A 14,308-nucleotide genomic window follows, 5' to 3' on the forward strand; every position below is an offset into this window, starting at 1 on the left:
TAACTATAATCATTTAAAACCTCCCATGAGGCACTTTAAAACACTAGGTGGACAGATATTCAGCAACACAGCCATCTACGTGACCCTACACGGCACGATTTCTACACATCACAAGGGCTCAATGGGAAGAAGGCCTCGAAATTCACAACACTGCTAGGTACCAGATTCTTAGTCCCTGAAATACAAAAGGCATTAAAAATTTTGGCATTTTTAAAAGAAAAAAAATTCTCAAGATGAGGCCTTTTCTAAGTTACACACTCTGTCTTTAAGCGATAAAACTTTTAACTCTTATCTTGGATGGAAATAACTGATGAGGACCCTAAAAGGTTATTTTTGTGCTTAGTAATGACTGAGGCAAAGTGATGTATGAGGCATCAGATGAAATGTGGAAGGTATCATCATCATCATCATCATCGTCATCAACTATCAGCCTGGGGTTGACACTGTTTAAAAATAATATAATAGCATATATATCATATAACATTGTATATATCACATTCATAGCCATTTTTTTTCCCTTTAAATAAAGCCTTGCATTGGTTCCCTCTAAGTCATTAGTGATCTTAGCTGTTGGGATGACACGCTCCCATATGTATAGAAATATATTTCTCAGTCTTCGTTTTTAGCTCCTTCCGTGTCAGCCTAATATGCCTATTTCTCAATCCTTGGGAGATCATTGATTGACAGGATTCCCAAGGTATTTAACAAATTCAAATGCTCCGTCCTACTTTCATTCTTCTTTTTGGCACCCTGAGAGCCTCAGTGACAAATTCTAAGACAAGTAAATAAATCTAAATGGCAATGCTTGTGCTCTGGGACCTGCTGGTTTACTGCTCACCTTTTGGACTCTAAGTGCTCATGTTCCAAAATAAATTCTGAGGGGACCCTAAAGTTGGCAGCATCCAGAATTTCATGACAGACATTTAAGATTCTTGTCTGAAGCTTCAGTAAGTGTCACGGTTTCCTTCAGCAAGTGTCAAATATATATCTGCAGCTTAGCAACTCATATCTATGGCAAAACACGGAAGATTCCTTTCAAAGAGACTTAATATATGTAGCCCTCCTGTTTGCAAATCTGACTGATACTCCATGGACCCAGAAGGTCACGTCTAGCAGTATTTCAAAGGGAAAGGAAGAGAAACTCAGCAAACACAGCACAAAACCCAAAACAAGGTGAAAATAGGTTTTCAAAATAGGCATGCATTGTCCAAATGGCCCAGCAATGACATTCTGATACTAGACCAAGTTTGGAAGGTCAGAGAACAGAAATAAAAACACAGTGGAAAACAAGATGGGCATTGTTGGCAAACGGTTGGGGAAGCCAATGAAACACGGAGACGGCCTATGATGTGAGTCTCATCTTGACATTCATGCAGGTGTCCTCAGCTCAGTGGACACTGAGGGCCTGGGACACGTGCGCCCAAAATAAGGGTCAAGAATTGGACTTAAGCAATGGGAGGTGGGCTTCTGACTGTCAGAGGGGAAAGGGGGCTGCTACTTTCAGCGCCACATTCCTGAGATGGATATCCTTGGATCCTGGGGTCCTCAAGCTCCTTGGCTTCCACATATTTTAAATTTTTTTAATTAAAAAAATTTTTCCTTTCCATAAATAGATTTTTTCCCCTTAAAAAAATTGAGATACAGTTTATTTACAGTGTTGTATTAGTTTCTGGTGTACAGCATAGTGATTCAGATATAGATATACATACATACACACATATTCCTTTTCATTACAGGTTCCTCCACTGGTTTTGTTTGTTTGTTTTGTTTTGGGGGAGGTGATTAGGTTTATTTATTCATTATTTTTCTATTTAAGTGGAGGTACTGGGGATCTAACCCATGACCTCCCACATGCTAAGCATGCACTCTACCACTGAGCTATACCCTCCCCCAATACTCCACTTACTTTAAAAATAATTTCCCTGAGATTACAAGACATGCTCCAAAAAAACCAAAAAAAGGGAATGTTCAAATGAAGAGCCGTGGAAAACTCCGGAAGAATTTGCTCCTTTAAAGATATCTTAGATGTGTTTCTCCAATGGCCATAAGTTCCCTCCATGATGGAGAGGCCCTCCATGTAAATGGATACATGTTTTCAACATAACTAAAACATAATTCCTTGGAGAATCCGTATTTAGCTATTCAACTATATTAGGCTTTTAAAGCAATATCTTTAATATACAAATTTTCCATGATGGATTTTGTAATTTACCAAAAAGCTCATCTGATTTTAAAACTAAGCCTATATTTTATATACATTATATTTTGTAGCTGAAGTCTATAAACTATTTCATCTGAAAGTATAGGCATATACAAAGTATAGGCATACGTCCAGTAAAAAGAAAATGGGAGACGATTAGATACTTTCTAAGTGTAAGCTCAGCGTCACACGTGGATGCTTTTTATAATTTAAACCTATTCTATTTGACTGTGTCAAAAACATCAAATTCAGACTGAAAACAGAAAAGAACGTATATCTACATTCTTGATAAAGCACCGTTTAGGCACACTGAAGTCCTGCCATTTTCATAACCACTTGGTATTGCTATCAAAAAGTAAACATTTGTTAATATTGTGATTTAAATGACTGAAAGTAGCTGTTTATCTTAGCCTCCATAAGAATGCCAATTTTCTAGTTAAAAAGAGATCGAAAGTAAAAGTCTGCTTTCAGAATTATACTTCATGTGTCTTTATACTAAAACACATACCCCTAATAGGAATGTGAGATGAGAAGGCTTGGGGGTCTGTCTAGTCCTAGGGCTGCCACTTCCTGGCCGTGCGTCCTTGGTGGGGTCATTTACCAGGACCTCAGCTCTTCATCCACCCCCACCTCCGCCCACGCTGCTTTACTTCACAGGGATGCTGTGGAGAGTGATGGATTGATGCAGCCGGAAGTGCTGAGAGCACCATCCCGAGGAGGGACCATAGACCTCATGAGCTGAGTGCTTACCGCACATCAGGGCATTTTACTATGCACACCGCTGATGCCTTCGGAGAGGTTTCACAGATGAGGCAAGTGGCACTCAAAAGGTAAAGTCAACAATCCAAGGTCCCACAGCCAGCAAGTGACAGAGATCATATTCAAACCCAGGACTCCAGTGTCCACAGGGGTGTCCCTCTCTTCATAAGGCTGCTCACAGACACAAGGTGTTGCTAGTCTTGGTATTTTTTTAAGTCTTTTGGGGAGGGGGGCGGTCACTAGGTTTATTTATTTATTTATTTCTAGAGAAGGTGCTGGGGACTGAACCCAGGACCTTGTGCATGGTAAGCATGCACTCTACCACTTGAGCTATATATCCTTCCCCCAGTCTTGATATTTTGTGATGTGTTATTTGTACCATATTTGTACAACTTTACAGGGCACACAACATTTTTCTTCCTACAAAAAGTCTCTCTTCTGAAAGATGAAATATATAACAACCAAACAAGGCTGCTTACATTTTAACGAATTAAAAAATGTATTTTCTCTTGCATATTAGAAACAAACAAATAAAAATCTCAATTTGACCAAGGACTTCTATATTAAAGTCTCTTCAAAATACATCTCTGAAGTTTTTTTTCCCCCAATAATTTCTTATGGTTATATAAACATTCTCTAAAATATCATCTTGGCATCTAAATAATAAAAGTTCCCCTTATACTAATTAGCAGTAACAATTTTAAATAATTCAAGAATTTTAGAAAGTGCTACACCTGCCAAAAAAAAGCCAATCTCTTTGCTAATGGCGAAAAGTGTCTTCAATAAGCATGTCAGCAATGTTATTCTTGCAGCATAGAAAATGCTAAAATAGCACACTTCTAAAATAACTACATACTGACAAATGCAGGAAATTTATATTTTAGGACTCAACTGAGTCTTCAAAATCCAAGTGAGCAAAAAGCTTGCGTAGACTGCAAATGAAATTCAGTCAAAGAGCACAATGTTTAGGCTGTTCGAGAAAGTGTTACTGATGTGAGTTCTTGCAGCATGGGGTTCGGATCCTTTAGACCTGTGCTTGCCTGCTACTCTCTCCTTCAGCTATTTCCTTTGGTTAATTTGGTTCAAATCAAGACTAAGGGAAAAGCCGGCATCCTCTGGGAGCTCCTACTTATTTTAAATGATGGCCCTTTCATAATCCCTTTGGGGCTCTTGGCTCCCCCGCCAGGTAGAGAGGATGGAGAACTCCGATTGAGGACTGGTACAGAAGCATGACAGACAGTGAGAGCAATGGGAATGGCATAAAGGGGAGGGCAGAAATGGGCAGGAACAGAAAACAGAAAGCAAAGCCCCTCTTCTCCATCATGCAGAAATCAGGACAAGTCAAAGGAAGGTTACCCTAAGGGCTGGCTCAAGGATAGAAATTTCAGCTACGTTGCCATAGATCTTTTGTACTGTCCGAATATTTGAATATTATTACGTGGTTAAGCGGCTTATCACCAGGAAAACAACTTTGGGATACTGGTTGCTGAATCCTGTTGTGTTTTGCTGAGCCATATCCCATGCCCAAACCAGGAAAATCCCCCAACTATATATTATATTTTGCTTTTGATGCATAGAAAAACAAAATCATAATATATATTTTCCCTAAACAGTTGATAACAAATCTTCTGGTCTTAAACACCCTTCCTGTTCCTTCATCTAGAGCCCTTAGAAATGGCACATTTCTCCTAAGGAGAGAGGCTATGCCAGTTCTAAGACACTGCTGGGTGTAGTCATGACACACGCAGGCATGCTGAGAGGTCCAAAGCTCGGAGCTAACTCGTGGAGATACACCTTATTAGCCTTCCCAGGGTGCTAATAAATCTCCACTATGCAGGGTGCTGCCTGGAGAAGCCTGCCTCCTTACCTTTGATATGGGGAATGAAGTGGTGTCGGAAGGGGGAGTTGGGGCGGGAGTCGCTGTGGGTGGAGCTGAGGCTGCTGGTGCGCAGGTGGGACAACCTCTGCACACCAGGAGACAGCAGCTCTGTGCGGCAAGAGTCAGGGGCAGGGCAAGGTGGAAACAGAAAAGGAGAGCAGAAATTAACACAGGAGCAGGGACCACGCCATCGTTCCAAGGGAGGATAAAAAAATAAAGAACGTTAATCAGGAGTCTGAAAAAGGAGGAAGGAAAACAGGTTAAGAAGGCACCTGCAAAGGGTTAGGCACAGTGGGGAGAGCTCGCAGACAGGGTCAGGTCAGCACACTCTCCGAGAATAAATGGCTTTCGTGAGAGGGAACGGCCACCAGGATGCTCTGTCAGGATGAGACCAGCTACCGCTGAGCCAGTACTGGACACATCACTTAGACTCAACAACAGCTGGTTTTAAAAATGTGCCTGACAAAACAGAACCCTCTGAAACGCATGTTAAAAAAGTGACTATCATTTCCAGAACCTTGAAAAGAAGGACTTATATGTAAGGGTCAAATTCATTTTTTTTTTAAGTTGCGAGCTTTTTTTTTAATTTACGTTGCCTGCATAGAAGGGAAACCTGTCTGTGTTCGCTGGGCAGCAAAGAGCCACTTATGATCCTGAGAATTTTGTCAGTGGTGGCACCAGCGAGCTGGAAACTTAGTTATCTCGAAGAGGAATGGTCCATTAACCTAAGCCCAGACCTAGGGATCTGCGTCACCCTCTGGCATCTGAGGTGCTCTCTGGGGACCACAACTATGACAGCAGAGCCCCACCTTGAAAAAATAACTATGAACCCTAACAACTGGCATCACATGTGTCTATAACATATTGTGAAGGGCGAGGAGAAGGGCTTGGAACGGGGACTGTTCTAACGGCTCTTGGCATCAGAACCGTGACTGGAACAGAGGAAACCTCCCACTGCTCAATGAGGACATGACCTTTTAGGGAAACCGTGTCCCTGACTGACCACTCCCTCACTACTCAGGGGTCTCTGGAACAACGATTTCCCTGCAACCGTGTCATTCGGAAGGTCACGGCTACAGTCTTAGTCCGTGGTGGCATAAAGGATTTCTCATCACCCAGAGAGACAAGGGCTTACATCCAGCTCCAGGTCCAGGACATGAATAAATTAACTATAATTGTACATGCAAAATGAAAGGAGTGTATTTCCTGAAAATTCTCCTTTCATGTAACTCAACAAATACCGAGTAAATATTTACAGGCCAAGACAAAACAATACGATACTGAAGGATCACAGAGTAAAAATTTAATCCTCTACAAGGATTAAACCTATGGCTTTGGAGCAAAGATTGCAGCCTTTTTACACTCTGTACCTTTGGTTTTATTTTATAAAATAAGTTAGCATATGAAGGAGTTCATTCTCACCAGCCTACACAAAAGCAAGAGGCTGGAAATGAAGTCTTCGTAGATGTACGTCACCCCCAAGTTTGTTTAGAAGGCTGAAATCTTCCTGGGGGAGTCTATTCCTCAGGAATCCTGGGTCTGTGCCGGGATCTCCATGCTCTTTCTACGGCACACAGGAGACATCCACTAACAGTAAAAGGAGCTACATTCTGCAGAAACAAAGGTTAAATGCAGCCCACTACTCTTTAATATTCTTTATCACAGTACATCTCTGATGTGTTTATGTTTTCCAAGTCTGACTTAAAAGTCTTGGGTTGGAAGTCATCCTAAAAAATTACCAAACCCAACCCTGAGGTTGGATAGGATACTTCCTTCCAGCAGGTGCTTAACTGAGCAGGCTCAGGAACACCAGGTGCCTGGATGGAGTATAATGAGCAGGTCAGTAAGTGGCTAGTACTGGATTTTAGATGATGCTGATAAGCCCAAAAGGCACAGCAACATATTTTCTTTTGGAGCTCTCTGTTTTAAGTCTCAAAGTGCTGAGATTTTCTTCAAGTCTTAAGAAAAAAAAATTTCCTTTGCTTCTAGTCACTCACTATCCAAATATAATTCTTTAATAAATCCTAATGAATATAACCATAAAATGACTCTTGTTCCAAGAAGAGAAATAACACAAACTATAGTTGGACAGGCGTTTTCACTTTTTTTCTGGGAGAAGGGGGCAGATTTTTAAATTTTTGGCAGCCAGATTTTTAAATATATTATCAGTGGTGGGGGTTAAAAATCACATAGAAACACAGATTATTACACAGAGTGAGTCCCGGGAACAGGTGCCCTTACCAGGTCTGTGAAAATGCTGGGGAGAGCGAGACGTGGTTGGAGTGTAGCTGTGGCGGCTGTACACCGGGGAGTTGATGGAGCCCTGGCTGGTGGACCGGTGGATCATCCGATCCCGGCCATCCTGGTACCCCTGGAAGCAAGTGCGAGACAGCGGGAGCACAAGACATACATTCAGGCTGTTGTTGGGTTCAAGGGAAACCAAGCTGCACCAAGGTTGCCCAGGAACTACCATGTCTACCTGTTCATGTATACATTTTAGGGCCGTATTCCTTAAATGCATATATTCCATGGTTAATGCGTTTTGTTTATGACCAAGTGCTATTCACCTCTGAGTCACAGCACTCGGTTATAAACAATCACAACACTAGAGGTTTTATCATCTCAAATTAGAGCGACTACCAGTCCAGTTTTATACAGACTATCCAACAAGTTATTTGGCTTTAAGATAAGACTATTAATTGTATTACTATGAATATTATTTTTAGATGGGGTAGACCTAACTCCTAAGGAGTTCGCTCATTAGATCATAAGGAAGTGCAAAATAGTAGAAGCACGCTGAATGAACAATTCCTTGATTATTATCTGTAGCAGCTTACAGAAAAGAAAGTGCTGGGTCAGACTTGGTGCTGGACCATGCTCAGATCTGAGTTGGTCTGAACTTTGGCCACTAGTCTCAAAGCCACCCTCCAAGAGAAAAATCACGCAGGAACAACAAAAAGTGCTAAGGCCACTAAGCAGGCAGTCAACGTGGGTTGAGGGCAAAACCAAGACATGACTGGAACCAGGGGTTTAGTGTGAAGGAGATGTTTCATTTTGTAGATCAGTAGCATGAGTTTTCTGAAGAACGTTCATCAAATGGGCTGGGAGAGTAACTAACTGGGGGGTTGTGTCTTTGGTTTTGAATGCGAGGAAGTGCATGTTGGGTTGGGATGGGGCCCACGGCTCACTACAGAGTAACTGCTGATGATTACGTGTGGTCCACACACGCAGAGGTTATTCCGCAGGGAATGGTCAGCCTGGTGGACTGGATAAAAGCCACTCTAAGGTCTGTTTACCCTGAGAAGGGGGGCAAGACTATTGATTCTAGACTAAGAGGAGCGGCCTCCCTGAAGAAGGCCCTGCTTATAGAAACACCGTGACTGCTGTTGGCTATTTCAGATAATCCCATAAGCCAGGATTCAGATCAATTAATTATGGACGGAGGAGACAGTCCAGCATCTAGACAAGTGGCTCCACTCCCGGCAAACACTTTCCTCCCACTCAGAGACACCATGTAAGGCTGTTTTTAATTCCCTAGTCTTCATTTAAAAGGAAATTTACTTCTGCGTCTTATAGTCATATCTTACGTGTAAGGAATCCTACATTCAACATAATCTTGCATGCAGTTTTTCTGTTTTTTTTTGTTTAATGTTCTTTTGCTAAAACCCCAGTCTAGGGAAGGAACAAGTAACTCCCCAATTCCACCCATTATAATTTTTAAAAGTGTACTTACTTCTGCTGATGGGGTAGGAGACAAAGTCCTTGGAGACTAGAAGAATAAAAGAGAACTAATGTCACAACGTTTATTAACTCATGATCAGTTTTAGAGTTGCTTATCAGAATCGCCTGGAAACATTATTCAAAATACACATGCCAGCACCCTTGCTGGTCCCCCATCTTCTGACTCAGTAAGTGGAGAGTGAAGTTCAGACAGGCACACAGTAACAAAGCTCCAGGGAGACTGGGACACATGCCTCTGCCTCAGGACCATGGGTTCTGATAAATATGTTGCGATGTTTTAGGTGATTAAGTTAGACAAATGGGAACTATTTCCCCTATATGTTCAAACTATGCTGTTTACTACTATGAGTTACATTATCTACTGAAACATAGAATTTTGTAAACACGGTTATTAACTAAATTATAACTAGAGTAGTCACATAATGTTATGATGACCAGATCTGTGGCTTCCTGCCCTGGTGGCCTTGCTGACATCACCATTCACTTCCCGGCTTCCATACTCCTAGGCACACAGGCTTCCTTGAGGTAGTCAACCGACCAAGCCCTCTCTCACCTCAGGGCCTTTGCACTTGCTGTCCCCTCTGCCCACAGTGCTCTCCACTCAGACACCTGCTGGGCTTACTCCCCATCTTCAGTGAGGTCTCTGCTCAAATGCACTACCACACAGTGCCTTCCAATGACCCTCCTATTTAAAGTAACAACCCAGCCCCAGTATGCATTCTCCTTTCTCTGCTTCATTTTCCCTCATTGCTCCATTACCCTGTAAAATTGTTATATATTTATTTGTTTATTATCTGTCTCCTACATTATGCTGCAAGCTCCACAAGGGCAAGGACTCCATTCATTTATGACTAAGTGTTCCCAGCGACTGGCATGTATTAGGTACCCAACAAATATTTCCCAAATGAATGAATGAAATGTCTACAATTAAAATGCAAGAAGATTTCAAATAGAAATGAAATGCAAACAAAGCATTCTGAAGCACACGGCCACCGATGGATTTCTTAGCTTCAGAATTTGCCCTTTCCCCAAATTTCCAAGATGCTGCTGGCTCTCTAGTACTCCAGACTCCCCCAAGCCCCGGGGTCTGGTCTGATCTGCAGCCCAGCCCGTCTCTGGGGTGGCTTAGCCAAGTAAAGACGGGATCCTTGAGGGCAGGAGCCAGGTCTTCCCCTGCTGACTGCAGCCTTCTGCATCCACACTACTGCTTTCTGAAGGCACAGATGGCTACACAGAACTTCAAGCTTGCTCTTCTAGTGTTTCTAAAATGGCAATACATGGGTTCTATGGAATAAGTGTTAATAACTGAAGGAATAAATAACTGAGTAGCTTGTAAACTCTTCTAAGTTGTCATATCCATGTGCTGGGGAAGAGTTCACAGATACGTGTGACTTCCTATCGGGGTGGGGGCATCCTCCCATCCAGACTCTATGCTCAGAGAAACCCACAGGTCATCATTCTAGGTGGTGACGGTAACAGTGCTGATTATGATGACAGCCAGCATTTTTGCTGAGTACCTACTCTGTGCCAGGTACTGCTGTAACCTAAATATTTCACTTAATCCCTACAGAAAGCCTCGAAGGTAGGTGGTGTTATTGTCTTGAGTTCACAGATAAGGAGATTGAAATATGTAATTTTCCAAAGTCATATGGAGAGTAAATACTGGAGTCTGGTCCTAAACCCAGAAATGTTCACTTCGAAGCCCAAACTTTTGGGCTTCATTTTACTGCCCAAAATGGAGCCACTGGTAAAGACAGAAGCATACACACATCTCCCAAATCTGTAACGTCATAAAACCACTCGTCTCCCCTTTGCTCGTATGACTGGAACACTAGGAGGTCCTCATCTGCTTGCTCCAGGACCAGCCCCTGTGCAATCTGTTCAGGAATCCTCCTTTGCACTTTATCCCCTATGAACCTCTCTGCAGTCCAATAGCAACTGAACAACCCAGGCCTATCAATCTGCATTTGAGAGCTGCTGTAGATGCAGTTACAGCGATGGGACCACTAGGTGGCACTACACGAAAACGAACACCGCTTTCTGCCCAAAGGAGCATTTCAATGCAGGGCTATGCTCAGGAATAAAAACCCAGATCGGATAATCAGAAATAAAAAGAAATATATATACGTACATATGTATTATATATAAAATATATATAATTATAATTAAATATACATGTAATTATAAAATAAAATTACACATAGATATTGAGAATAAATTAAACAGAATCATCACGTCCTCATGACCTTTCTTCATCTAAGATCTCAAAGAACTGTGATAGTTTACAGATAGTTTACTGTCGGTTTTAACCTTGGTTGAATGGCTCATTTCAGTCCACTACTTGGGAAACACCTCTGGGTGAACTCAAGTCAGTCTATAGATGACTCCAATTTAAAAAAAATAATAAAAAGGGGAAAAAATGAGAGTGAGTTGAGTAGGCCACGGGAAACAGACCAGAGCCCATGTGACCTCCGGGACAGGGAGGGGAGGACACCAAGGGGCTGAGGCTGTGCCCCAGCCTGTGGGCCATGAATGTCAGGAGAGCATTAATAAGCCCCCAGAGGACAGGTGGAAACAACAGTAGTAGCTTCCATTTGCTGAACATTTACCCCAAGTCTCGCTCTCTGTTAATTGCTCTAATAATTCGTTGGTGAGATTAGCTTTAACAAATGATAAATTATCTAGATACACAGATATTAATCGTTAATAGTTTATTTTATCCTGACACCCCATGAGGTGGATTCTGTCATCTTATCTGTTTTACAGACAAGAAAACTACGATCAGAATGGTTGTTTCACAGTCAAAGTCACACAGCCAGCAGGTGAAGTGCCTAAGCTGAGTTCGGGTGCCTTGATTCCAGAACCCGGGCTCCTACCATTGTGCTGTGTCATGGCCCTACTCTCTCTACTTTTTCTTTTCTTGCACGTTCTGTCTTACAATGCTGTAAACTGAAGCTGTCCAAATGTAGGGGGTGTGCTCTCTCCTCGTGGTCCCCATGATGTCATGGTCTCTCTCCTTATAGTCCCCATCTTAGTGCCCGAGACCAAGATGCCCCAGCCCCCACCGAGGACCCTCCCTCCATGATTCCCCCTGCCCCGCCCACAGACTCTCCCCTGACAACTTGGGCTTCCGTCCCGGGATGCTGGTTCTGTACCCTACAACCTGGTGCTAATGCTTTATGCATTTTCTGTGGTTGGTCTGCTCCCCTACCTCTCTATCACCTCCCAAGGGCAGGGATGCTGTGATAGGTTTTTGACTACCTTAGAGCACCTGGTATAGAAGCCTGCAAATTGTGGGCAATCAAAAGGACTCTCTGATTTACTCTGATTCCAATCAGTAGCTCTTATAAATGTGACAAAAGAGAAATAAGTCTCTCACTCACAACGTCTGGGCATTTATTACCTCTCCCAGGCTCTGCCTCTCCTGTTTGTCATCATAGCCCGAAGAGTAGAAAGGCTCGTAGGTAATGAGATCTGGACGTTCAATGTCATAAATTGCCTTGACCTTGGGAATGGCTGCTAAATCCTTGTAATCCAGGATTTCATTGTCCACTTTTGCCTGCCAAAGTTAAAAAGAAGGAAAAATTACGCTGCCGTCTCATCTTCGGGGAATTATTGTTAGTGCATGTCATGTCCTGCTTAAAAAGTGAAGATCTTAAAAATAAAACCCCAAACACTTTGCTTAGCACGGTCATACTCTTTATAAAATTGCCTGTTTATACCAGATATTAATCATATTTTTAAATAAAGTCACCAAAAGCTTCGGAAAAAGCCTATGTAATTCCATCAAGTAGAGAAGCCTGCAAACCTTCAGGATAATTTTCTAAATTTATTAAGAAGGAAAAGCTCAAACAGATGGTCAAAAACAATTCTTCCAGATGGCTAAAAACAAGAACTGCATATTTAAAAAACTAAATATTTAAAGATCTTCGTGGCAGAATTTAAGAACACTCAGTATCAGCATTATAAAATGTATAATTAATCCTCAAGTATCTATTTGCAAATTAGGTACAACCACTTTTTTAGGTCCTGCATCATATTCCTGCATTTTTAGGTCATCTACGTGATTACTCTATACCAGTGGTCATATTCACATGTAAAACTGACCTACAAAAATGAAAACTGGATTTCATCACAGAAATAGAAATCATCTTGAATTACTCTTTTTCGCATCATCCAGCCCACTCTCACCACCTTGCCACCTTCCCTGTCCCGGAAGTCTTTCTTCCAGAGGCAGATACTTACATATATAGTGTGACCGGGAGAGCCAGGGATACTGGAGCCTGGTCTAGAATAGATGCTTTCGGAGGAAGTCCTGGTAGGCTGTAAAATAAACAGTGACTTGTCAGATTCCAGACCACGGCTTCAGAATCAAGCCTGGCCTAAGTCCCTACACTTTCCTAAAAACTAAACTGGTTAAAAAGAGGAAGATCTTTAACTTTTCTGAATAAGGGAAAATACATCCAAGAAAAGTCAGTGAGAACTGGTTGTACAACCAGCCTGGAAAACGCATTCGGAAGCTCTTCTTTTTTCGCTTGTCCCTCACCACACCTGCGAGCACACTCCTCCCCCTCTCCACTGCCACCATCCTGGCCCCAGTCACCACCTCCGCTCGTCTGCACTAGCGCAGTGGCCTCTTCTGTGGGTCTCCTGCTTCATTCTTGTCCTCTTCAAGTCCACCTGGCACCCAGAGGCCAGAGAGCTCTTTGAAGAACACAACTGGGTTTGTCACTATCCTGCTTTTGGCTTCTGCGTCCATGTAGAATAAAATCACAACTCCCAGGGCCTCGGGATTTTGTCCCTGCCTTCCTTCCCCCCATCACTCACAGGACATGGTATGTATCACTCCCACAGGGTTCTTACCCTTGCTGCTTCCTCTGCCGGGAATGCCCTGATCCCCACTTTTACTTGGTTGATTTTTTTTTCCTCCTTCAATCTTGGCTTAAATACCACCTTCTCAAAGAAACCTTTCTTGATCTTTTTGTTTGTTTGTTTGGGGGGAGGTAATTTGGTTTACGTATTTATGTATTTATTTATTTTAATTTATTTATTTTTTAACGGAGGAGGTACTAGGGATTGAACCCAGGACCTCGTGCATGCTAAGCACACACTCTGCCAGTGAGCTCTACTCTCCCCAGATCTTTCAGTCCAGAGCTGATAACCTTGCCATTTCCTCTCATAGTATCACTGTTACTTTTTCCTTCATGGATAACGTTTAATAATCCTGTATTTGTTGGTTTCATCATCGTGTCAATCTCCCTCAGTACCTCTAGTTACGATATCTGCTTTCAGAAGGTTTATTCCCTCACCACTATATATGCCCAATGTTTTGCACAAGTACATAGAAGGCATACATATGTGCTGAGGGAATGAGCTAGAATTTACTATTTGTAAATAAATACTCAGTTTGTGGGTACTTCGATTCATGTTAATTGCATGATGCGAGCCTAACCGCACGGCAGGTCACTGAGGTAGGGGTTAATGGTCGGCCACCGGGGAAGGTAAAATCAACTGGATACTGTCATACAGACTTAGAGGACCCAGAGGGTGCGTGGTGGTGACAGGAGGGGGAGGGAAATGCATGAACTACGATTAACTGCCCCCCACCTCTGCTTGGTATGTTCTGGAAAGCTCTGCAAAGAAAAATCAAAGGCCTGGTCTCGGAAGATCTGGTCCCCTCTGTGCAGCTATTTCTTGGAGAGGATAATTTATAGTTCTATGTTAGGAAC

At 42.4% G+C, this 14,308-nt stretch overlaps 1 protein-coding gene across 6 annotated transcripts in view; it reads right to left on the bottom strand.

The window, feature by feature from the left end:
- ABLIM1 (actin binding LIM protein 1) overlaps positions 1-14,308 on the bottom strand; it is a 278,222-nt gene that overhangs the window by 22,431 nt on the left and 241,483 nt on the right. For all 6 annotated transcript variants that reach the window (XR_012077601.1, XR_012077602.1, XR_012077599.1 and 3 more), the window contains exons 9-12: positions 12,825-12,902; positions 11,983-12,138; positions 8,572-8,607; positions 7,080-7,209 (exon numbers count right to left, since the gene is read on the bottom strand). Coding sequence is in view for 1 of the 6 variants with exons in the window: in XM_072971942.1 (XP_072828043.1) it covers positions 7,080-7,209; positions 8,572-8,607; positions 11,983-12,138; positions 12,825-12,902 (400 nt within the window). In the remaining 5 variants the exon portion in view is untranslated. The remainder of the gene's footprint in view (positions 1-7,079; positions 7,210-8,571; positions 8,608-11,982; positions 12,139-12,824; positions 12,903-14,308) is intronic.

The sequence above is a fragment of the Vicugna pacos genome, chromosome 11 (assembly GCF_048564905.1).
Source record: "Vicugna pacos chromosome 11, VicPac4, whole genome shotgun sequence".
NCBI classification, from domain to species: Eukaryota; Metazoa; Chordata; class Mammalia; order Artiodactyla; family Camelidae; genus Vicugna; species Vicugna pacos.